Raw genomic sequence first — 24,588 nt, 5'->3', positions numbered from 1 at the left:
ATACAAGCTTTTTCCACACAAAGTGGAAATTAAATGCATACATAAAAATATATCCTTTAAGATGCAGTTAAAATAAGTGATTTTGACAGACCAGGGGCATTACTGTAATGGTGTCATGGGGTGGACAGGGATGTCATTGTCACAGATTGGATCTGGAGTGCTGTGTCCAGCGCTGGGCTCCCCAGCACAAGAGAGATGTGAGCATACTGGGGGAAGTCCAAAGTGCCACAAAGGTGGTGAAGGGGCTGGAGCATGTTTCCTGTGAGGAAAGGATGGCAGAGCTGGGACTGATCAGCCTGGAAAAGAGAAGGCTCAGAGGGGATCTCTCCAGTGTGTATCAGTATCTGGAGGGAGGGTATGAAGAGAACAGAGCCAGGCTCTTTTCTGTGGTGCCCAGTGACAGGACCAGAGGCAATGGGCACCAGCTGCAACACAAGAAGCTCTGTCTGATCATCAAGGAAACTTTGTTTTTTTTTTTCTCTTGAGAGCAGCTGAGCACTGGCATAGTTGCCCAGGCAGATTGTGCATTCTCCATGCTTGGAGATATTCAGAAGCCATCTGGACACTAATCCTAGGCAGCCAGCTAGGCTTGGTGGCCCTTCTTGAGCGTGGGCTTAGGCAAGATGAGCTTCTGAGGTCCCTTTCAACCTCAGCCGTTCTGGGATTCTGTGAGAGCATAAACACTCACAGAGGAATGTGACATGTCTAAATTCTTTCTTTCCTAAAGCCAGTCCAACAAATTGAGCTTTATCTGTGAGAGTTGCAATCAAAATTGATACTTAACTTGTTTCATTGCCTCCAGGACTAAAATGTGTCCATTTCTCATACTAAGGCCTTCTAAAAGTTAGTAACATGTGGGTTGTATTTATTCTTCTACACATTTATTTCCCCTCAGATGCAAAGATCAGTGGAGTGATTTATTTCTGTTGCCAGAAACAGATGTCCCCTGTTTGAAATGAAATTAATCTACAGCCTCAGGGGTGAATGCACAATATCAGTTCATGTTTTGGCGGCCCATGGCATGCTGATGTTTTTGACATTACTGTTGAGTGGCACAAACCTGTATGTTAATGTGAGGTCCACCAAAAGTGTTTAGAAGCCTGTATTGTGCCCAGTGTTGAGAGGTTCCCTGCTCCTTTGTATCCTTTGTGGCTTTCTGACAGGAATAATTTAAGCAGCACTTTCTGGAGCTGTCTTCCTGTAAACAAATACAGGAATTTTTAATCTGTAATGCACTCTAGTGCCCACTATCTTCTGAATGGCTCAGTCTTGCTGGAATAAAATCCTACAAAATTCCCTCTCCCAGCCTGCCTACTGCCCTCTACTTTTCGGTGGAGTTGTGAAAAAGGGTGACTTTGTGGTCCATTTATTTCTCATTATGTTTCATTTATGACTCATAAATCATTAAAGAAAGTCTACCCCTCTTTTTAGCAAATCGCAAAGCTGCTTAGACGTTGATTCTGGCAAATATGGTTGGCTAATTCCAGTTTCTGGCAGAATATTCTGTAAATTGCTTTCAGACATAGAGATGTGCCAAAGAGAAAACTTCTGAGTCAAACAATATAAACATTTTTAAAGCTTTCTTTTAAAGAAAAAAAAAATTAGGAAAATGTGAATTTGACTGAAAATATAGTTTTGATTTGGAAAAACTTTGTGTTTTAATAAGTAAATTTCTACATAAAAGGTTTCAACTTAAGAAAAATCAAATTACCCATTTGGAAAATACATTAGTTAAAAAGTTCCCAAGAAGAAAACATTTCTAAGGAAAATCTGGAGCAGTTTATTTTCTTTACTAAAATAATTTGCAAACATGGTCAGTCAGAATCCTCATTTCTTCACAATAATATCCTGAACAGAAGTGTCATGCATTATGCTGGTTCTGATTGCACAGACTTTTTAATTAAATCAAATTTGACAACATGTGCTATTGTCCCCACAAGCATGTATAAACAACTGTTACTGTCTGTGATTTATGTAGCTAGTCTGACTGATTTGAAGTTAGTTATGAGTACCCCTACAGGTTAGAAAATTAATGTATGCCATTATTTTCAATTAAATAGGCATCTGCTGAAGTGATTTAAGAACCTGAGTTTTAGCATACAAGTAGAGGTGGTATATGAAAACCAACAAGATAATAAGGTAAATACTAGAAAACCACACAAAGAAAACCATGTATGCAAAAATTCCTTTGAAGAAGAGCATGCCTTTTGTGCATGGTACACATCTTAGAGATGGTTTTTATTACCATATATCTTTTCCCTGGCTGTTACTTTTTAAATTTTTTTAGAATGTTTTAAGCAAAATACTTGTCAGTTCAGACTTACCAATGCCAAACATTTATTTGGAAGTACAAATGCTATGATGAAATGTCCTTTTTTTGTTAAGCATCGTAAAATGTGCCCAGAATAAGTTAGTCTGTGTACATCAGCCAATTCTTGATCAGTATATTGGATTTGTTAGGCCTGAGGTTAAAGACATGTTGATTATTCTCAATGCCATTAAGTTTAAAATACTTTAGTGCCTTAATGTTTAACTGTAGTTTATACTGCAGAACATATGTTTTCCTTATTCTGATGTGACAGGCCAATTCTGACAGGAAAAAAAAAAAGGCAATTTATTTAATATTCCAGTGCCTGTCTAATTTTAGAGTTAGAATATTAGAAAAGAATATTAAATTTCAGATGCTGACAGGTCACATGAACAGAGTTCATAGAAAAACCTCTGAGATATTTTGGAACTATGGTTCTTTTCTTGGTTGCCTTCCTCTGGCTTACATGACATCCAGTAACTTAAATGAAGGAGCTGGAAACAGTAGAAGAAAAAATAAATTACCATTTATAGTTTCTATTAGAAATACTTGCAAGTTTCTTATAATTTACTAAAGCAGCAGCTGTCTGCATGAGTGGCAGTTTTGAATCCTAGAGCTCCTTATCTCTTTTGGAGTGATTCATTTCAGGGAAAAGAAACTGTACTGTGATAAAAACAGGAAGTTAATTGCTTAGGAAAAAAAAAAATAGATGAATAAAAAACCCAAGAGGCTCTGCAGTGCTTTTTCTGTCATATTACGAGCAATAAACATGTATAGAGAACAGACCTGTGGGGCCATTTGGAATATTTTTGAAATGTCAGTGTAAACTTATCTTTCTCTGGTACAAAAGATTCAGATACATGTAGGTGAATACTATTTTCCAGTAACTTCTGCACAGAAGCAGAATGAAACCACTTCAAAAAAAAGGCAGTAAGAACATTAAAAATTATTGGGCAGCACTTTGAAACTGTCAGAAAGAATTTAAAAATTACAAAAATCATGAATGGATGAGACCATCATCAGTTTTTGCAAAAGGATCAAAGTGACTGAGGACACAGGAAGTGGGACACTTCACAGCAATCATGCTACCAGCAGAGGTACAGGACTTGCTCTGTCCATCCTCTTTCCATACATTAATCATGAAGTTCATGTTTCGGCATCCCAGTGGAAAAGAAAAACATATCAGAGGGTCTGTGTTGGTAGCTTGAGCTGCCCCATTTTCCTTTTCAGTGGGAATTTCAGCTCTTCATCCTGCTCTTTTAAGATAGCAGCATGAAATTACTGTCCATTTCTGTGCAGAGCTGAGAGACCTGCACTGAACTCTGAACAAAAACATGGATGTGGATGAGACACATGCCTGTAAACCAAGCTGTTGTTTTATTTGGGAGTTTTTTGGGCGGAAAAAGTTTCTGTGTTTGGAAGATTTTTTTCCCCACTGGAATAGGTTGTGGCTATGCATTTAATAGCTTGACTCTTATTTTTGTCTGTGTTTTGTTAAATCAAACAAATCCCTATGAAAACAACAAGACTTGTACTTCTGTTATTTTAACAATGTGGTATAAATGGTGTATATTTATAGCCCCTACATAATCACTATACTTAAGTTTTACCTTCCTTAAACTCTGAAAAATTAGAGATTCTAAAACCCTTAAATAAATAATTGTCCTCTGGTCTACATCCTCAGTCATGTTAGGAATCATAACAAAGATCAAATGCATCAGCCTAACCAGAGGAAGATTTAGTGAAACTATTTTTGCAACTCATGCTTAAAAAGAATTTAAATGAGTATGAGTTTAACAAAGGATGGGCTTTGGGAGACTGTGTATGTTGAACGAGTGTATTGAAAAGCTTATTCAGGCAGCAAAATCAAGAAGCATAATTATGTAAGTACATCACACCTTATCAACTCTTTCAGTAAGGTTCAAGTAAATATGTTAGTGTTTCCCTCTCTGTTTTCTCTTACATTTGCCACAGTGGACTTACGCAGTCTTAAAAGGCAGCAATGTGTTGTGTAACATATGGGCAGAAAGTCCCTCAGATGTCATAGTGAAACGTAAGGGAAGATATGGGATTCTCATTGGCCTGTGTGTTTATTTATAACTATTTCCAAAATGCTTACAGCCATACCATCTAAATTAACGTATCCCTTGTATTATTTATGAAGGAATTTTCCAATATTCTTAAGTCAACAATCTCAACAGCAGAACTGAGAGAAGCCTTTTATCAGCATTTCTGTTCAAAGGGATAATTTCTAGTACCCTGCAGCTCTTTCTCTTCTTATCTCTTCCCTTACCAAGTGGAATACCACCTATTCATACATACTGAGCTGTTCAGTGCCTACCCATCCTCAACGAGTTATGCCCAGCTTTTTGCGTTTCCATGGATCTTGCCGGTTTTTAAGGGTTTCATTTTTAAACTGTCTCTTGGCAGTCCCAGAGTGCAGTGCCAGCAGGTGGACTTGTGCAAGCAGCAGGTAGATAAGTCTCCCATGTTGAGTCTGCTTACAGAAGAAATTTCTTTCCATCCCTGCTTTTTTTGTCTCCAGGCAGGAGCTTTCTCCATTAGTTGTATTTATCATTTCCCATCTTTCTGCTAAGGAAAAATTGTCTGACCACAGAAGCAGAATATTTTTAAGAGGAAAATGTACCCAGGTTAGATGAAAACAATCCTTCTCATGCTCCAGTAGTACAGTTGCTGGTTTCTAGCTCTGAACAGTGAGGCTGGTGCACCTGGAACCTGTTCCAATAATAGGTTCAACAGTGGGAGCTGCTTTGGAAAATTCCCAAGCCCATGGTCCTCTGCCACTAACATCTCCAGGCAAGGTGGGATATGGAAACTGAGCTGGCAAATTGACTTTGAACTGTTTAAGATGGAAATTCAACAGCAGGACCTGGTGATTAGAAGCTGTTAGCCAGAGTTTCATTTATTTTCTTTAATTGAACTTTAATTGAAATTAAATATATCTGTCAGGTTGTAGGGAGATTCTCTGAGGCACCCCCTTTCATTTTCTTCCAAATTTCTACATATTTTTAGCTTTTTTTAAGAGACAGTAAATCAAATAAATTGATAATCATACATCAGTACAATAGAATAGCTATTTTGCCTCAAGTTCACAATCTTAGTAGACTTTATAAATAAATACGGATGGTAAATAAATACTGTTTATATGTAAAGAATAATGAATGAACATGTAAACTCCTAAAACTAGGGGGCAAGGAAGAGGATCATTATTCCACTTTGGAAGAAGAGAAATAATTGACCACAAATTCTTGTTTCTTGTATTTCAAGAAAGCTACAGATACATAATGCAGTAAAATAATAATTTTTCTTACATTTTGAAAGTGTGGGTCTCCTCAACAAATGCTAACTCTAGAATGCTAGAAATTTGGATGTTGGAAGAGACTTCCTGGGTTATCGGTTATACAGAATCCAAGTTGCAGCCCCTTTCAGTTTTGTTGGGGCTTGATCTCTATTTTGAGGGAGAATGTTAAGTACAGAAATTCTTATTCTTTTATATCTTTATTATAATTTCTTGGTTATGTTTATGTGTGTATAGCTTGTAGAAGCCTCATGAAATGCCATCCCTTACTGTGTTGTTATAAAGAGCACACACAGGAAGTAAGGATTGTTCTAATGCCCAGAAATATGTGCCTTTGCAGGTGAATGCCTGCTAGCATTTTAATTTATTGCCAAATCTGTCTTGGTCTCATCTACTTGAACATTTTTATCTGTATTATAAAATTCCTTTCTTGTCTTTGATATTCATTTTCAATCTGATCCCTCTGAATCAAAGAATTTTTTGTTGTTGTTGTTGTGTTGGTACATAACCTGATTTAGCTTGGCTCCTTGAATATTTTGTGATACAGGTACAGTGAATATTTTGTTGAGCTTTCCTTCATTTTTTTGTTTTATTTTCTTATTTTTTCTCAGTCGTATTTCCCCCACCCCTTTCAGAGGGTTGTCACAAATACACGTTCGCAATTTGGCAGTAGCAGTTCAGTTTCCATTTCTAAAACAGATAATTACTCTTCTGAATTTACTTCTTTGAAAAGTAGAGGTTGCATTGTATCCTGAAATGTTTTAAATTTGATAGCACTAAGTTTGGAACCTCGACTTCTAGGATTACTGTTTGTCTAATTCTTTTGTGCTTATTCAGATGTCCTCTGATATATTTTGAGATATACAATACTACCAGAAAGCAAAATTGGAAAGCAACAGTCAAAATAATAAGTCAGAGGAGAAAAGAGTTTAAAAATAAAAGGTTTCTCTAATCTGACAGAGAACCTGTTTGTGCTTTAAGAGTTCAGATCTAGAAAAGCACTGAAATAGGTATGTAACTATCAGAAAGGATAAAGTCTAAGGAACTGTGCTTACTAGCACTACACAACACTAGTGAATTAAGAGAAATTTTGAAGAATATATAAGAAAAAAGGGAAGAAAGACATTCCTGCTTAAGCTATCTCGTACCACATTAGAATAGCTGTTTGAGTTAAAATGGTGCAAAAGAAAGCATAAGCAGGAGTTAAAGGTATAAAATAAAAACAGGGTTCATGTTTGCTGTGCCTACAGTCTAAAGGAGCAAAACACAAGCTTGTAGGACTTAGCTGAAAATAGTGTGCTTAAAATGTTTAACATTTATGAAAGTATGTTAAAAATAATAAAAAACTAGGCAGTTGTGAAGATGTGAAGAACACAAAACATTACTTATTTGGAAATATATTAAGTATGGGGTTATTTCAGTTACCACATAGATAAATACTCTCAGTAATGGTTCAGCACAGGAAACCAATACAAAACCTCTACTTCTGCAGGAATTAGTATATGAAGGCAGTATCTGAACTTCTTTATGTCCTTACTGGGTAATATATTAGTATTCACAAAATTTCATTTTGTGCAAAGATTTCACAGATACCAACATTTTCAATGTAAAAATAACAATATACATTTCACCCCTGACTCTACTGTGCTTGGTGCACTTTGATCTAATAATTTCATAGCCCCTTTCACACAGAAGAAACTTTCTCTAAACATCTGAAAAATAAATGCTTTATGAAAACTCTCTCAAAAATTCTGCCTTTTCATCAACAAGAGTTTGGCTCCATGCTGAAGCCATGTCTAGAAGACTGACTAATATAGCCATATTGTTTCCATGTCCTCCCCATATGTGTGTCTCCAGCCATCTGTTGTCTCTTGGCTTACACCGCGAAGTCCTTCAGAGAAGCGGGATTTGTCTTCATGTTTGTACAGCACCCAGCCGAGCAAGGCCTTGGGACTCTGAGTGATACAGTTAAATAACAAGTTAAATTCGTAAATAAAATAAATTAAAAGCTTGGGTTAAGTTCCACTGTATGCAATTCAGTGCTCAGAAACAGGGGTTTCTGGTTTAAATGTCACCATATGCTGTACACTATTCTGTGGCTGGCACAGAATATAAAAAAAAATATGGGGGTGTCAACCAACATTCAACTGTCAGAGATTCAAGATTATAAGGTTAAATCTTGTATTTATTTCTTGGATTAGAAAATGAAATAAATGAAACTCCTTCCACAAAATGGAAGGAGTAACCACTGCTTTTGACTTCAGGGGAATTTGCTTAAAATTAAATGAGAAAGCAATTTATGCCTTGCATCTGAGTCGTTTGACTTGCAAACGGCTACTGACATCTAAAAAGAACACTCTTTGTAGTATTTATGAATAAGAATTTAAGTACTGGTAAGACTCTTAGTGAGTTCCTGGCTTCAGGATTTCCATATATCAATCTCGTTTTTCCCATTATTTTCCTCTAAATGTTTTGAAACCTCATCAAAATTATTTTCTAATTTGCCCTGCCAATTTGCCAAGAGGTTTGGGATGTTTCCTGAGTGCTCTTACTATGAATACTGAAAAAAACTGAAATTGTGACTGAGCAATTTAATATAAGAAAAGTAGCTATTAACTACTACAGGAAAAAACAAGCAAGCAAACAAAAAAACCCCACGCCACCTTGAGCTCAGGATATCACTGCTGTTCAAATCTGTATAGTCTGGAAGAGTTTTCTGGGCAGTACTGTTCCATGTTTATGTCATGTTCTCCACATTTCACCCAACCCAGCATCACTGACCAGCATCTGAACAGACCCCAGGAAGAATGAGCTTTTCTGCCAGCTCAGTTTTGTCACTGGTTTGGGGTTTTTTTGTTTTAAATTTCAGCATTAGTGCTTACATACCTTAAATACCTTTAAATACTCTTTTCTTTGAAGATAGTTTCTTTTCCACGGCACTTAGCACTTGATGGTGCTGCCAAGTTAATTCTTATTCAGAATTCAAATTTAAGATTAATGGAATTCTGCCATTCTGAGCATTCGTGAATGAAATGCTTGGACATACATTGTTGTAAGCTTTGACAACAGAGTTTGCTTTTCCTTGACTTTTCTACTTGGGTTAAACAGACAAAAGTACAATATTTCTTTCATCTCCTGAATAGCAAGACTGAAAACTAAAAGGTATTGTGAAAGAAAGGCATTACCTTCCTGATTTTCCATGTTTGTTTTCCCTGTTTTCCATAATTCTGTATTAAGCTACATGCCATATATTCAGGAGAAAATTTGTTTAAACTGATAAAAGCAATTTTAAGAAAGAGTGGCTTCCTTCCAAAACTGTATGTCATCAGACCTTGTAAAGGATACCAAATTCCAGTGCCCATACCCAGGTCTGCAAACTTATTGCAGCATGTAAAGCCATGAGCTGTAAAGGGAAAGGATTACAATGCCAAAAGTGTAAAAGTTTCTGTTCTTGACTATACTGACCACTTTCCTTTTTTTTTTCCTGATGCAGTAAAATTTGATGGAAAATAGGGCATGGGGAAACATTGCTGATCTCATTATGAGCTCAGGAGAAAAGGAAGGATATAAAAATTTATTTCCATATCTCTCTTTGTAAAGGTGAGAAGATAGATGAAAGGAAGGGTAGTAAAAACAGAAGAACAAGCTTTGGACAAATGGGGAGTACCAGAACTGTATAGACTGGAGGGGAAATAGCAAAGAAATGTCAAAAAATTAATCATAAAGGAATTCGTTCTCGTGGCAAAAGAGAAAAAAGGAAATGTAACAATATAAGCAAAGTTCTATATGTGGGTAAGAAGAAAGACAAATACGAGAAACATAAATGTAAGTCAAGTTTTTTGCAGATTCAGTCTTGCAAAACTAGGAAAATAATGAGAGATGTATATATGAAGGCACTCTAATAGAATCTTGATTTTACTGGATACATAAATTCTAGCCTGCTTTATATTGTTAGTGAAATGTAAATCAGTGTAGTATCACAAATAAATTATTTCCTTTTCATTCTCCTGTTAAACTCCAGATGTTAATGGTTATCTGTAAGGCTCTACATCATCTGCAGGGCTGAAGATGTGTCGTAGTTTTTTGAGAACCCTGGAGCTGAATTTTCAGAAAGTATTAAGTTGTTTTTCTGCAAGATTGCATACGTCAATTTGCAGGTCTTGGTCCCCTGTGTCTGATGCAGTGATTCCTTAGTTTGATTTGCTGCTTGATTTGCTTCTCTTCCTCATAATGCAGCTCCCAATATTAGAAAATATTGAGCTTTATAGAACACGTTGTTTGGTAAATTGACACTGATTTTGTATTTTGGTAATGAGTTGGAATCATTCATGTGTTTCTGGTGCTGTGTGTGTCAGACCAGCTGAAGGGGCAGTTTCAGCTAAAAGGTTGGTCCAGACCATACTGGACTTCTCCTGACTTTGGTTTGGACTGTTTGAAGAATTTATAAGTCTCTGTTCATTCATAAGAGAGGTCAAATCAGCACTGCTATATGTACACAAAATAAAAATGGCATCCAGGCTGCTCATTTTGCTAGCACAATGAAAAGCTGCACTTAGAGGAAAGTGCAGTGTATATGAGAGCATCTGCACTATGCTGGCCATAAATCAGTTGTTTCATCTAGTACTGCTAAAGAATTTGACATTAGAATACTGAAAAAGGTCATTTTTCCTGAGGGGATGTATGATTTAGCTGCTTACCTGTACAGAGCAGTCTTTGAAAGGCACTGTGAAAAGATTAGTCTTAGAAATGTTGTATAGAAGAGACTTCTGCTTAAGCTGCTACTTGGAATAAGACAATCACTGGCACTGGGGCAGGTCAGTGACTTTGAATAGAAACTCTCCTCTGTAACCTCTTCCAGTGCTGCGCTGCTCCTCTAGTGAAGAATATTTTCCTAATGACCAATTTGAACCTTCCAAGAGGCAGTTTTGGGCCATAGTGCCTTCTGTATCATCTGTGAGGAGTTTGATTCCATCATCTTTGTCACTTCACGAAGTTACAGGCTCCCAGCAGATCGCCCTTGAGCTCCTCTTCACCAAGATAAACAAGCACTGTTTCTTCAGCCTCTCCTCCAGACCTGAAGCCCTCCCAGAAGCCCTGCACTGAGTCCTCTCCATTTTCTCAATGTCTTTGAACTGCAGGCCCAACGTGTTATTAAAGGCAAGGGCTCACAAGCACTGAGTAGAAAGGGGTGTAATGACTTTCCTGGATCTGCTGACCACATTGCTCATAATGTAGCTCAGTGCATCTGTTTACATTATTCATGATAAGAGAACTTATCTCTTAGTGGCTCAACAGCCACTGTAGCCTCCATATCCTTTTCAGAAGATCTGAAACAAAAGTTCCTTCCCTGTCTGCAGTGATGCATTGGGATTTTTCTTCTCAGGTGCAGAATTTGCGCTTACAGAAATTTCTTAAACAGAAACCTCGAAAAGATTTCTCTTGCCTAGGCTTCCTGTGTCTCAAGGTGTTTGTGAGTTGAAGTTCCACCAGTCAGAACAGCAGCCACACCTCCCAGTTTTGTATCATCTGAAAATCTACTGTGTACATTCTGTCTCCTTATCTGGGCTATTGATGAAGATACTTCATACCGGTCCATTTGTTACTGTGCTCATTTCCAAACATCAACTGGACATCAAGCTATTGACTCTGTTCTTTAAGCTTGGGATTCTGAACAATCCAACCAACCTACTGTCCTTTCAATAAGACCACACTTCATCATGTTATAAGTGATGATGCTTTGAGAAATGTGTCAGAAGCCTAATTACAGTAAAACTCCATTGCATTCACTTCACTCCCTTCATCTGCATGCCCAGTCATTTTGTTATAGTGGGCAACCAGGTTGGTGAAGCATGATTTGCTCTTGGTAAATCCTTTTTGACTTTTCTTGATTGTTGTCTTGTCCTTTACATGTTGGATATTGATTCCAAGAGGACATGCTCCGCAATTTTTCCAAGGACTAAGGTGAGGCCAACCATTGTATAGTTCCTTACATACCCCACCTGACTCTTGTTTAGTATGTATGTAAAATTAACCTTTCTAGGTTAACATCAAGGATGTTCTGTAACAACAGTGATTTTTCACAGGTGGTAGCCAGTGGTGTTGCAATCACCCTGTCAGTTTTTTCAGCACCCATAAGTGTATCCCCTGTGGTCCCACGTGTTTGAGCACACACTGCTACTTCAGGTATTCACCAGCTTATGCCCTTCCCCCCTCCACAGCCATTCCTCTCCTTCCCAGGCAGTACATGTGGGGGTCTGGGAGCAGAGTTGGCCTAAAAAGTGACTTGCAAAATGGATTCAAGTGCTGCAGCTTTTCTGTACCATGTGTAATTGTCTTATCTCCCTTAGTTAGCAATAGACCATTTTTCTTGAATCTCCTTTTGCTGCTCTGCAAATCTTATAAAATTACTTCTTGTTACCCCTTAATGTCCCCCATTAATTTTTGCTCCAGATGGGGTTTTGTCCTTCCTAGTTTTGTTCATGTGCCCAAACAATGATTGTGTGCCTGTCCTTTGTTTCCTGCCATTGTTTCCACACATGTACTCTTCATTTCCACCATTTCCACCTCCATATGTGCTTTTCCCATTTCAGTTCATTAAGAAGCTCGTTACTCAGATGAGTGGACCTTCTGCCTACCTTGTCTGTATGTGCTGATGTGTATCTGGGTTAGGTCCCTGTTCTGTGGCAAAGTCCTCCCCACTAGATTAGCAAGTCTGTTCACAAAGATTTCTTCCCCATCTTTGCCAGGTGAACCTGTTCTCTAAGTTGTCTGTCCTCGTCATACTGGGAGCCACAAGCAAAATAGTTGAAGCCCAGCTAATGCCAGCAATTATGTAACTATATGTGGTTATGTGGGCTCCCTGGTACACCTGCTACTCTCCAGGCTTTTCTGTTTTGCCATAGGTTTGAAGAGAAACACCAGAGGGATTCCTGTCCCCTTCACCCTTGCTCAGGAGCCCTACAGTCACTTTTGAACTAAAATGATTTCATATCACTCTGGTTTTGGTGAATACATGAAAAAGCAGGAGAAAACTCAGAACATTAGGTGACCCCAAACAGTCTTTTGTAACACTGCAAAAGAAGGGTCCAAACAAGCACGAAACCTCCCTAGATGACAAGTCAAGCTTGAAGAGTCACCAGCCACACAGTCACTCCTCACTTTCCCTTGGTAATGGTCTGATAAAGTATCCAACCTGAGTTCTTCCTCTGAGGGAGCCTGTTTCTACCCTTCTGCTGCCAGAAGTCACAAGTTGACAGTTCCATCCCTTATATCAGTGTACGCCTTCTTCCCACTGTATCTTGCCTCAGTTGCACCTTCCCTGTCTGTTGCATAAAGTTTAACACCTGGAAAGGTCTTGCCAATCACCTGTCAGTCACCCCAATGCAATAAACACACCTGCCTCTTCTTACAGCTCCTCACCTGCTGCTGTGGAACCACAACAGAGCAAAGCCCCCATCAGGGAGCTCACTCTCAGAGTGTGCACAGAGGTTGTTACAGCACTGCTGGTGACAGCAGAGGTGGAGGTTACATCTTGTAGCAAGTCATCACCATTTGGGTGTTGTCTAATTGTGCAAACAGCCCTGGGTCTCTTGTGTGTCAAGTGCCAAGTTCACTGTCTTGCCTGTTTGCCCATCCCACTGCCAGCACTCCTTGGTGCCCTTCCCACAATTGCCAAATAAGTCAGGAGCTCCAAGTTCATTTAGCCTTGTGCAAGATTTCCCACTTGGAAAGGAGACCTCTGGCATTGTCTGTGACTCCCTGACCACAGCTTCCCTCCTTTGTGCCTGTTGGGTGTGCTGAACACCACTTCTCCCCATGCTGGATCCCACTGAGCGGAAAGAACAGGGGATGTAGTTTGATCGGCACTGCTCTCACTTGCCAAGAGAAGAGGTACTGTTGTATAACTGAAAAGGTCAGTTTCAGACTCTGTTTGGATGGATTCAGCTGTCCAAAAGCATTACAAGATCAATTTACCGCAGTTCTCACCTACAAATAAGAAAAAAATTAGTCTAGGAGACATGGAAATATTTATTACAAGAAGTTAAATTTTCTTATTCACTTGTAGGAGATAAACTGGGGTTCAATTACTGGCTAATGATTTTGGAATTTGATTGTGTTATTTTATAGTAGAATACTCAAATATTTTCACTTTTCCCTATCTTACAGCTGCAGTGCCAATGGGAGTTTAAAATTTATGGTAGATTATTTCTTGCAGTCAATAGCTGTTTGTACTAGAAAAAGGTCTTCTGCAGGAACATCACTTGAATAGAAATGTCAATGCAGATATGCTTGTACAGGCTGTGACAGAGCTGCAGACTTTGAATGAGGTCACTCAGCAATTCTAAATTGGCAAAAATCCCTTTGAGGTATAAGTGGTCAAAGTATGAGGATAAGAAGAAAAAGGTGAGAGTATATAATATAAAGAAATAGCAAGGAAAAAATATTTCATATCTATTAGGTGCAAGGAAAAAGCTGGTAAGCAAAAGGTGATAAAGTGATAATGCTACAGTTACATTGGATTTTATTCATCAATTGCTTTTGGATTTATGATATATTAGTGCAAAGTTTCCTTAACTTGGTTCAGACTTGGTTTCTGATGGAGATTAAGATCACTTACATCTTTAAATCAAGACTGACTCATTCTATTTATTCTTGCTGATTGGTTTTGGGTTTTTTTTTTTCATTTGAAAAGTAATTCAGTCTCTAATGCTCAGTGATCTCCATCAAACAAGACTGTGATAGAACTGCAAAGCTCCAAAGAAAAACAGGAGGCTAAAAAGTTTCTTTGGCTTTCTCTGAATATTTTTAATTCAACTGCATACTTAAACTAGAGCCTGCTTAATACTGTTTGTGACTTAGCTTTGAAGTAATTTTTCCAAAGGAGTGGTGACCTTCCTCTGTAATATGGTCTTCAAAGTCAAGACTGGATGGATTTGTAAACCAGCAAACAAAGACATTCAAAGAGGAATTCTTAGCTGAGGTAGTTCCCATTGCATAGACAGGGCATGGGTAGTAATGCTTCTCTTGGGCTTAAAAATCATTTTTTTTTAATTACTGTTTTAAATTATAATTGATGCATATTTTTTTAACCTTAACTTGATAACTTAGAGTAACTGCTTTATACTATGTGTGTTAAAATAGTTTTCACCTAAATATTATGTATGATGGTGTCTGAAAGTGAAGTTGGCTGTGAAGACAAGTGTAGGGATTAAATACAGATAGAGGATGATGGATGATTACAAAAATAAGTGTACCAAAATATGTGGCTGTAATGCATCCTTGAGATGCAATCCTAGATCTCATGAAATATGCCTCTTGAAATTCAAAATAAAAAAAAGGTTTCAAAGGAATAGCTGAGGAAGTTACTCTAAAAGAAATTAAAATTTTTCACATTTGGTGAGTTTTTTCAGCCAGTGCTGTGGTACTGTGTTTGCACAAGTGAAACCAGGTAGCTGGTCTATAAAAGAATCCTGAATCATTAACCTTTCTGAAGTCAATGTAGATAGATTTTTATTTAATTTCTTAGAAAAAAAATAAAAGAGTAGTACTATTAAACACAGTGAGATTAAAACCAAACCCTATTTCAATGAAGTGACAAAATTTTCCAAGAACAAAGTAATAGAAAAAGTTAAAAGAGGTCTAAGCATGTCAAGCATTAACCTACTACTTTTAGTCTGCATTATAGAAATTTTGGAGATTTTAATGCTAATAATCTCTTCATTGTAGGAGGAGGAATTAGAGGCCCAGATTTCATTCTTACAAGGACAGCTAAATGATTTGGAAGCCATGTGTAAATATTGTGCAAAGATGATGAACACGCATCTTGGTAAGTGCAGTACCTTGAATTAACCTGTAAATCTTTGCAAAGGCTCTTTCAGTGTTTGTATTAGAACTAAAACAATATTTATGTAGTACAGTGCATATTATTTTATAAGCCATGATAAAGATTGAATTGATGTACTCAGATTTTCTATCAGATGCTGCCAGCCTCCGTATCTTTATTCTGTCACACTTTTAAACTTGGGAGTAGGATAGCCACTGATGATACTAATAAGAAGCAGAGGCATTTTAGCACAGATATCTTTGATTTCTTGTATTATAAGAGACTTGTTGGAGCTCAAACCTTGTGAACTTACAGACTTGAAGTCCACTTGCAGTTAAACAGCCCCACAGTGATACTTGATGTTGTGTAGTGATAGTTGTATAGTATTCACATACTTCCATTAAATGTAACATTTTTATGATCTACGATTACCTTTGATATGTCAAAATGTTACTGTAGGCTGGATAGTTTGATATTTTTCTCAGAACAGAAGAAATATAGCAAGATAAAAGTCAATACATTGGGAACAGAATCCACAAATACTCCAGTCCAAAATCCTGCCTACATATTGCCAAGACAAATCTTGCAAGAGAAAGTAAACAAAAAAATTTCTCGCATCGACCATAAATATTTTTAACCAAGTTTTGATAAAACTCGTGGTTTTAAACTATGTTGAGCTGAACTCTAAATGTTGGTATATTTAGTTATGTGAAAAAGCACCATTGTTGACAAATCAGGGCAAAACTGCAATAATTTTAAATTTATTTATGGCCTGCAATATCTGAGCAAAATAAATTAAAGTTGAAGATTTCAGTAGGTAGAACTAAGCATGTGATATCTAAGTTTGTCAGGCCAGAAAGTTCAAATGTGAAAACCATATGGTAATTGTATTTTCTTTCATGTGGGTGTTTTACTAGCCACTGTTACAAACCTAGGAAAAGCTATAAATATTGTATTGCTTGAAAGTTGGGAATTACAGCCTTGAAAAGCCAAGTCTAAACCTCTAACCCTGACAGCTTTAGTCTGATGTATTGTATTGCTTTTGTGAAGGCACATGACTAATGATGAGATTTGAAGCAAGCAAAGGGATACATTATTAACTACTGAAATGATGGGGAAAAGATTGCTGTGTCAAGAAGAACAACTGAAGTTTCTTTCCTCTCGGAAAGAAGACAATGAGTGTTTAGCAAGGGTATCAGTTCCAAGCATAAATATTTCACCAACTATAGCTGCACCAGGAATCAGAATAAACCCAGACAAATCTCCTTGAAGCAGTCTGCCTTTCAGCACTGGATTCATGAACTGAAAGCATATGATCTGTGATCATATCAAGGGGTTAAACCCTTTTTCACAAACATATTAGAAACAAAAGCATTTAGGGCCAGCAGTTTCCCAGAAGCACTGTGGAGGGGTTTGTTACCCTCACAGGACAAAGAAAGCCATCCCACTTAGTGCTTTGGCTGTGGGGTGTCCTGGGTGTATTGTGATGCCCCTGCAACACTCTCAGAGCCTGCCAGCCTAGTCTCTTCCATGTCTACTCCCTGTACTTCTTCACAATTATTCCTGCATGTCTTGTCAACATCATGGACTATTAACTTTGTAAACTTGTCTTACACTGGAGTGTTTATATCCTATCGAGATTAACAGTTACAAGTGATAAACAGCACAAGAGAGAGACACCACCAACCTTCACAGCCTCTACGTTTGTAGCAAATTTATGAGTTAAGGTATGCCCGAATCAACCAGCAGATGATCCACATGAAGGCAGGAAAAAAAACCCACCACAGTTCTTGATGATGTGGAAAATCCCAGTAGGCTGTGCTAGAAAATGGATTCTCTGGTGCATCATAGAACACCCCCTGAGGAATGTCTCCAGAGTCCATACACTGCTCAGGGCTTCAGAGAAGGGCAGCAAAACAAAACCCAAGAGCATATCTGGTTATTTCTAAAGGGAAAAGTTAGCAGAGGCTCCTACATCTGATTGTCCCCCAGGTATCCATTTACCCATGAAAATGGCTTTGTTTCAGAAACTGCAGAGCAGATGAGTTATATCACTCCTCTTGTAAACTGTAAAATCTTAACTTCAGGGATATTACTTCTTCCTCTTGGGCTGAATTTTTCTGACTTCATCACCCAGCTATTGGCTCGTGTAGCATTTTTAATAACAAAGTTAAAAATCCTCATTTAATTTACCTATATCCAGTGATAAAGTAACCTCTCAGCACTGTTTGGCTAAGTAGAACACTACATTTTATTTTATGTGAGTTACTTTTTAGACCAGATCATTTTTGTGGTCTTCCTTTGAATTCTTCAGGATTTTCATATGTCTTTTTAAGTGGGTTAATTGTATCAGGACATGCTGTACCAGCACTGGGCCCAGGAAAGTGGTTACTTAGTTCAGGGAAGGTCATCTCTCTACTCTCCTGTGGCATTGCTCTTTTTAAACATTTGTAATGCAGCATCACATTAGTGGTCTTTGATGCAGTGATAGTTTGAGGTGATAATATGTTATGACCTTTAAAATTTGGTGAATCACAGCTTTCTAAACAGAGGCATTTATCCTGTGGGTAAAATCAGGAAATGTTTATTTCCGCCTGTGTTCCTTGTATTTGACGATATTAAAATTCACTTCTTGCCATTTGGCATTTTAGCTGAATAATTCAGGTAACTCTGTGATGTACTCCGTTTTCTTCTGGCCTTCTAACTGCAGATATAACCATCATATATTTAATGGTTGTCTAAATTGTTTATAAAAATTGTATATATCTGATTGCAGATATATAAAAGTTGGGTAGTCTTACAGAACTAATTCTTTCAGCAAAGAGTTAGACAACATTTCTGTGAATTATGAATAAGTCAGTCAAGCAGGCAGGCCTGCCTTTTAAGTTTGATAAAATTTAGGTGCTTATTCTTAAAAACCTCCCTTTTTTTAGACTGATGCTGTAAACCTGCCTTTTCAGACATTATTACTCAACCAATAGTCATTTTCTCGTAGGATGCATTGCATTTGCAGTTCACGTTATAACAAAACAATGTTAATTCAGGCTTTTAAAAATGCATATCCAGTGATCATTTGCCACAAAATTATCACAATATCAAACAATTATAGAATATTCTTCTCATAGATTATTATGAGACAGTTGAGGATTTTTTGGCTGTCTTTTCTCAGGTTCTTTCCCTTACTAGGGGAATCCAGATGACAGTCAGATGCAGTTACTTCATTACACAGAGATGATGTATTGTAGCTGAGAAATTATCAAAATAACCATGAAATTATCTATGCTGTTTTGAATATGAGGGACAGAATGGCAGTTTTTATTTTGTTCATATGTTCAGAGATGCTTTCATTAAATGTTTATCTCCTTCTGTAAATAAACCCCACTGTCTACAACATGGCAACGACATAATTAACTGCTTGTAATATCGGGGCATGTTACCATGGCAATGAATGATGGTTCTGAAATATTGCTACAAAGTGCTATGGGTAGAAATTAGAAATATGGGGTTCATTATTAAAATGGAGGAAAGTCATTTTGTGATCTTGTTCTCCATCTTAGGGCTGTGTGTTAGAAAGAGCTTTGCTTTTCTTCTCTCTCTCCCTTAACCACTGGAGTACTGCTCAGGGGAAATTCCTTTTAACACCTCCAAGGACAAATGTCAAAATTTAGGTATGTAAAATAGCAATACAGGGAAGTAGATTTTGCTGTTTCTCCCACCTGTTTTCACAAGGTTGTCATAGCTTTCAAAAAAAAAAAAAAAAACAAATCCTGTGTTCAATTTTTCCATTATTGAAATGAAGATACATCCAAACTTGTAAACCTGTCATGTGGCTTTGCTCACAAAATAAATGCAGAATATTACTCAGCTCGTAGTGAAAAAGTATAGTTGCCATAGCTATCACTGCTCCAGCATCATCACAGATACTGTTTCTTGATGTTACTTTTCCACAAGCACCAGCCTTTTTCAGGAAATAATATTGTCACTGGTGATTTCAGAAATATGATAATATTCTGAAGCATTTTTCTTTCTGGGAGATACTCTACTGTTAGTGCACATAAATTCCTCAAGGCTCAATGATTCAGAAAGCTGTAATACACCATTGAAGTATTACAGTTTTATTACCTGTCATAATGTTACTTCTTTTTTGAAGAATTTTGATTATTTCCTCCTTTCTTGCACTATGTGAAAATAAAAGCATCAAGCTAGCAAGCGCATTCAGAAAAAGATTTTTCCTGGTAACTGGTAAATGTGACATCTGTACGATGTCTTAGAGTAGATAATGAAAAACATGTCTAAGAGACGCACACACAAACAGCGCTCAGATGGCCTTATAGTATCTGCTGGAAGATTCCTCCCTTGTCCTTCACATGGGACATGGGAATGAGTTTGAGGTGTTTTTTCAGCATGTCTGGAGTGTCTCAAAGAGCAAAGCTTTGTTACATCCCGGGCTCAAGCCTGTTAGATGGCAGTTCAGGTGACAGCAGCCAATGACACTGTCATCTGACACCATCTGCTATTCTAATATCTTTAGGGTTTGGACCATGTCCACACTGGCCCACACTTAAAGTGCAGCTTCTTAACAAAAAAAGTGAACTAAAGCCCTGGAGAAGTATCAGCCCTCCCCTTCCATAGGCAAGTACCAGTATGAGAGATTGTGGAGGTTTTATATTAAGTTGCCAGTTTTGTTCCAGAAAGAAAAGTGCTGAATTTCAAAGTGTTGTCTCTTTATATGGGACAGGAACCAATCCATCACGACTGTCTCAAGCAGAAGAACCTAACATTTGTTTCCAACATGGTTTTGGACCTCCAAGTGTGGGAAAGTTTACCTAGTAATTACACAAGTAGCACAGTAAGTCCTTCTCATGAGAAGCAATTTATAGGAACATTGGTTCCGTATTAACTTGGATATGGAGATCTTTATATAGAAACTATTTTTTTTGATGGGCAATTTATCAGGTTATAAAAGTAGAGAAACTAAGGTCATTCCCCACTAGCTTTTGCTTAAGGGCAGCACTATGTAAATGCAGAAGGTTGCTTCCCCAGCTAGCTGAGATTCAGAAGCAATTTAGCTGCTTTCTTGCTGCACAGAGCCTCAGCTAATAAGCCCTGAGGATTCATACCAGTTCTGCAGAGTTAGCTCACAGGGTTCTGCACAACACCCTAGAAATATGTGCAAAGGTACCCAATTATACAGAGGAAACATAAGTCTGCCTGGTTTTATTAATTTCACCTTCATACTGTTACTGCTTAACTTGAACCAGCTGCCAGAGGGAGATTCAGGTGGGTCTCAGAAATATGTTGCTCAATATCCAGGTTTTTAAATCACTTCTTGTCTTGGAGGCAACATCACAGAAACCTCTTAGGTCTGACCTACATCTACTAAAGCATCATGGCTTCACTAAGCCAAAGCAAATAAATCCTTCTCTGAGCTCCCCATCCAGGGTTGTTGAATTTTGCTTGTGGTGCATTTTCCAATTTCACTCCTGCTATCTGTAATATGTTGCCATGTCCTTGACCAGTATTCCAGTACATCTCTACCCCTCCATTGCAGATTATGGAAGGGATGTGGAAAAGTGAAGTTTTCATCTCACATCCTTCCAAACACCACCAGCATCCTGCCTTTGGGATGGCATGCCAGCTGTCAGCTTTCATAGGTAGCCTGTAAAAAATTACATGTATTTACAAAATGCCCAGAAATTATGGCATCGTGGTAGCAAGAAAAACGAAAACCAATCTTTTGAGAGTTCTTTGGATGGGATCACAAGACATCCCTCCCACAAACATCAAGTAGTGCTGGCACTTGTATATTCACTAGTACTACCTGACATCTCCCAGACAAATATTATTTGGAAGTTCTATTAAAAACAGTTCAAAGCCACCTTTTCACTGTGATTATTGCAAGCACCATGAGCAAGGAAGAAAAAATACCAAAATAAAGAAATAAAAACTTACAGGATATAGTTGCTAGTATAATTTTAGCTGTTGTGTGAAATAGCACTTTTAAAGGTTCAATTAGACTGATTTAATTCCTTCCTCTTTTATCAGTCAGTGCAATTGTTATAAGGATGCATTTTATTTTAGGATCATTTACAATGGGGGAAAGGAGAGGAGGAAGTTGATTTAATGCTCAGTATTTAGGGATTGACATACTGTCCAATATAGATCTGGACACAGTGCTTGTTAAATGTATGCAAGATAGTACTGAATTATTGTTTTATGTGTCATGTGATGAGAGGAAAGGTTATGACATTTTTGTAAAGATAAAATGAAATGGAAATTATTTTGCTGCCCTGTGCTGAAGTGAAATACTTCAGCATTGTTGAGTAATTAAATGCATTAAATGAGTTTTTCTTATGCTTGGGACATAAATAAAATAATCCATGATTTATAAATCCAGTGTGATTAGAAATGCTATCAGTATAAAAGGGCACATCAAACACAGGCCCATGAGTCTAATGGATTGTTGTATTTGGTTCAGAATAATGGTGTAAAATAACCTACAAAAATAGCATATAAACAAAGAACATTAGCAAATTCATTAAATCAAATGTAGGAATGCTTACTGGGAAATAAGTATTTGTTGTATAGCATAGTATACAAGAAATATTTGTTACACAGACTTACTTTCAGACTGTCACTTCTGGTCGTTTAACAGATACATATATATATATATTTGTTTTTTTTAACATATGAAGAATAAAAGTGTAATTCTTCATGTTCCATGAATTTTAACCACCGTTTTGTCACTTAAGGGTAGCTTTTAAGGTCAGAAACAACTGGTTCAACTCAGAGGAAGCCTCCTTTCTTTCTATAACAACCATGCCAGTCCTGAAAGACCAGCTGTGGTAGGCACCTACAGATGCTTTCATCCCAGTAGTCTGAATGAAAAGGAGATTAAAATAATGAAGCTTACACAGCCCCTCATTACCTGGTTAACAGCTTTCCTTGCAACTTTCAGTGAATTCCCGTTGCTTCCTCCCTGCTGCTCAGTGAGCGTCTGTCTTATACTGAAGTACACTGACAATCCACCCTTTTCCCTTTCCTTTCCTTTCCTTTCCTTTCCTTTCCTTTCCTTTCCTTTCCTTTCCTTTCCTTTCCTTTCCTTTCCTTTCCTTTCCTTTCCTTTCCTTTCCTTTCCTTTCCTTTTCCTTTCCTTTCCTTTCCTTTCCTTTCCTTTCCTTTCCTTTCCTTTCCTTTCCTTTCCTTTCCTTTTCCTTTCCTTTCCTTTCCTTTCCTTTCCTTTCCTTTCCTTTCCTTTCCTTTCCCTTTCCTTCCCTTCCCTTCCCTTCCCTTCCCTTCCCTTCCCTTCCCTTCCCTTCCCTTCCCTTCCCTTCCCTTCCCTTCCCTTCCCTTCCCTTCCCTTCCCTTCCCTTCCCTTCCCTTCCCTTCCCTTCCCTTCCCTTCCCTTCCCTTCCCTTCCCTTCCCTTCCTTCCCTTCCCTTCCCTTCCCTTCCCTTTTCCTTTTCCTTTTCCTTTTCCTTTTCCTTTCTCTTGGGCATTGGTTTCTCTTCCAGTTCCAGCTTTAAGGAAGTAAAACCTTAACAGAAGCAAAATTGTTGTAGGACTAAATTGTTCATTTCCCCATTATTTCCATAAATATACAGATGTAAGGTATATGTTAAGCATAATCTGTGTACTGTGGGTAAATTAGAGTTGCCAGCTAAGAATTGATTGTGTCTTTAGCAATAGATGGACAAAATTACTTCATTACCCTACCAATCTCCTTCTTCGTACATCTGCAATTCTGTGCCCTGCTATGGGTTGATGACTGGTAACTTTTTACTACTGTTTCTCTGATGTCACAAGCATTGCCACACTTCAAATATTGATGAAGTGTTGGTGCTCTGCACAACACGAGAATCAGAAGTATAAATACATCACTTATACTCAACACTGTATAAATCATTTATATTCAAATAAATATCTTGAAGAATGCAGTGTTGCACAGATAATTTCAGATTTTTAGCATCTTAAATTCTTTAAGACTCAAATGTTGCTACGTGGTGTTTTTAATATAATGTGTGATTGTTACTAGAAGCGTTGGCATTCACAGTGAGGTAAATGAAAGGATACTTAGCAGTGTTGCCTTCATCAACACTTAGATCACAAACACTATTGTATTAGAAGGGAATTTAACTCCTCTCATTTGTATTTTTAATGCTGGAAGGAAAATGCAGTAGTTGGAAACATCCTGAATTGCATTATTAAACAGCAATATCACTACGCCGTACAGCATCGTCTTTCTAGAAAGGCCACAAAGCAGTGTTAAGGTCTAGAGTTCATTTTTGTGCTCATCAGACCAAGTTCAGGTAGGAAAGCAGTATTTATTGTGAAGAGAGAGAAGGATTGATTAACAGAAGCTAAAGTCTCAGTCTGTCCTCCTAGCCCCTTAATGTTCTTGAAAAGACAGTCTTGCTGTCACTAGTATATTGTGCAGGGAATGTTGGAAACATTTTCTGTAAACCCTGATTTCATAAAGACAATCATACAACAGTACTGGAATATGAGTCCGGAGAGTTGGCTGTGCCTTGACATATATAGGAACACCTTTGGCTTTTCTGTTTTGGAAAAATAAAGAGGTGTAGTAATACAGTTCTCTCCTTGCTCCTGGCTACAATGGAAGTGAGAAGGTACTTTTGCATTCTGAGTTTGAGCTCTCTTCTCAGTAGTGAAAAAAAGGGTGAAAAAAGTCGATTTAACATGACTCTGGCCCTGTTGCTTGTTCACAAGTCATTGATCAGGAGCTAGTAGTAGAAAAGCAGCGTTCGTAATACAGCTTGCAGCTATTTCTAGTTAGCTCCTCTCAGCAGGAGTCATCTTCCTGGAAAGGCCCCACGGAGACCAGTTTAAAATAGAAATCATTAGCAGGGAGATGCACTGCAAAAGCAGCAGTGAGAAAAAACAAAACCTCAGAGAAGTTTGGTTTTCTCCACATCCATCTGATTTTACGTCAAGTGTGCTTTGTGCCTTCATCTGGCAGGGTGTTTGTCTCCCACCTCCTCGGTGGAAGGGGAGAGGTGCAGATTTGTCTTCTGGATGGATGGGCATGAAGAGATGCCTGAGGGGACCTTGTCTACAGCAGACAAGTTTTCCCATTCATTTAGTGCAGCTCCGGTTGGGTGGTTGGGTTTCTTGCAA

General features: G+C 37.9%; 1 protein-coding gene across 8 annotated transcripts in view; it reads left to right on the top strand.

Moving 5' to 3' along the window:
- Positions 1–24,588, top strand: part of TBC1D5 (TBC1 domain family member 5) — a 316,832-nt gene that overhangs the window by 276,851 nt on the left and 15,393 nt on the right. For 6 of the 8 annotated variants that reach the window (XM_058039673.1, XM_058039166.1, XM_058039256.1 and 3 more), the window contains 2 exons: positions 11,556–11,588; positions 15,354–15,453. In XM_058039673.1, the coding sequence (XP_057895656.1) occupies positions 11,556–11,588; positions 15,354–15,453 (133 nt within the window). The remainder of the gene's footprint in view (positions 1–11,555; positions 11,589–15,353; positions 15,454–24,588) is intronic. The other 2 variants (XM_058039756.1, XM_058039586.1) reach the window with 1 other exon arrangement.

The sequence above is a fragment of the Melospiza georgiana genome, chromosome 1, assembly GCF_028018845.1.
Source record: "Melospiza georgiana isolate bMelGeo1 chromosome 1, bMelGeo1.pri, whole genome shotgun sequence".
Taxonomy (NCBI): domain Eukaryota; kingdom Metazoa; phylum Chordata; class Aves; order Passeriformes; family Passerellidae; genus Melospiza; species Melospiza georgiana.
Note: the sequence above shows the minus strand (reverse complement) of the source record. Positions and strands in the feature narration are given on the sequence as shown.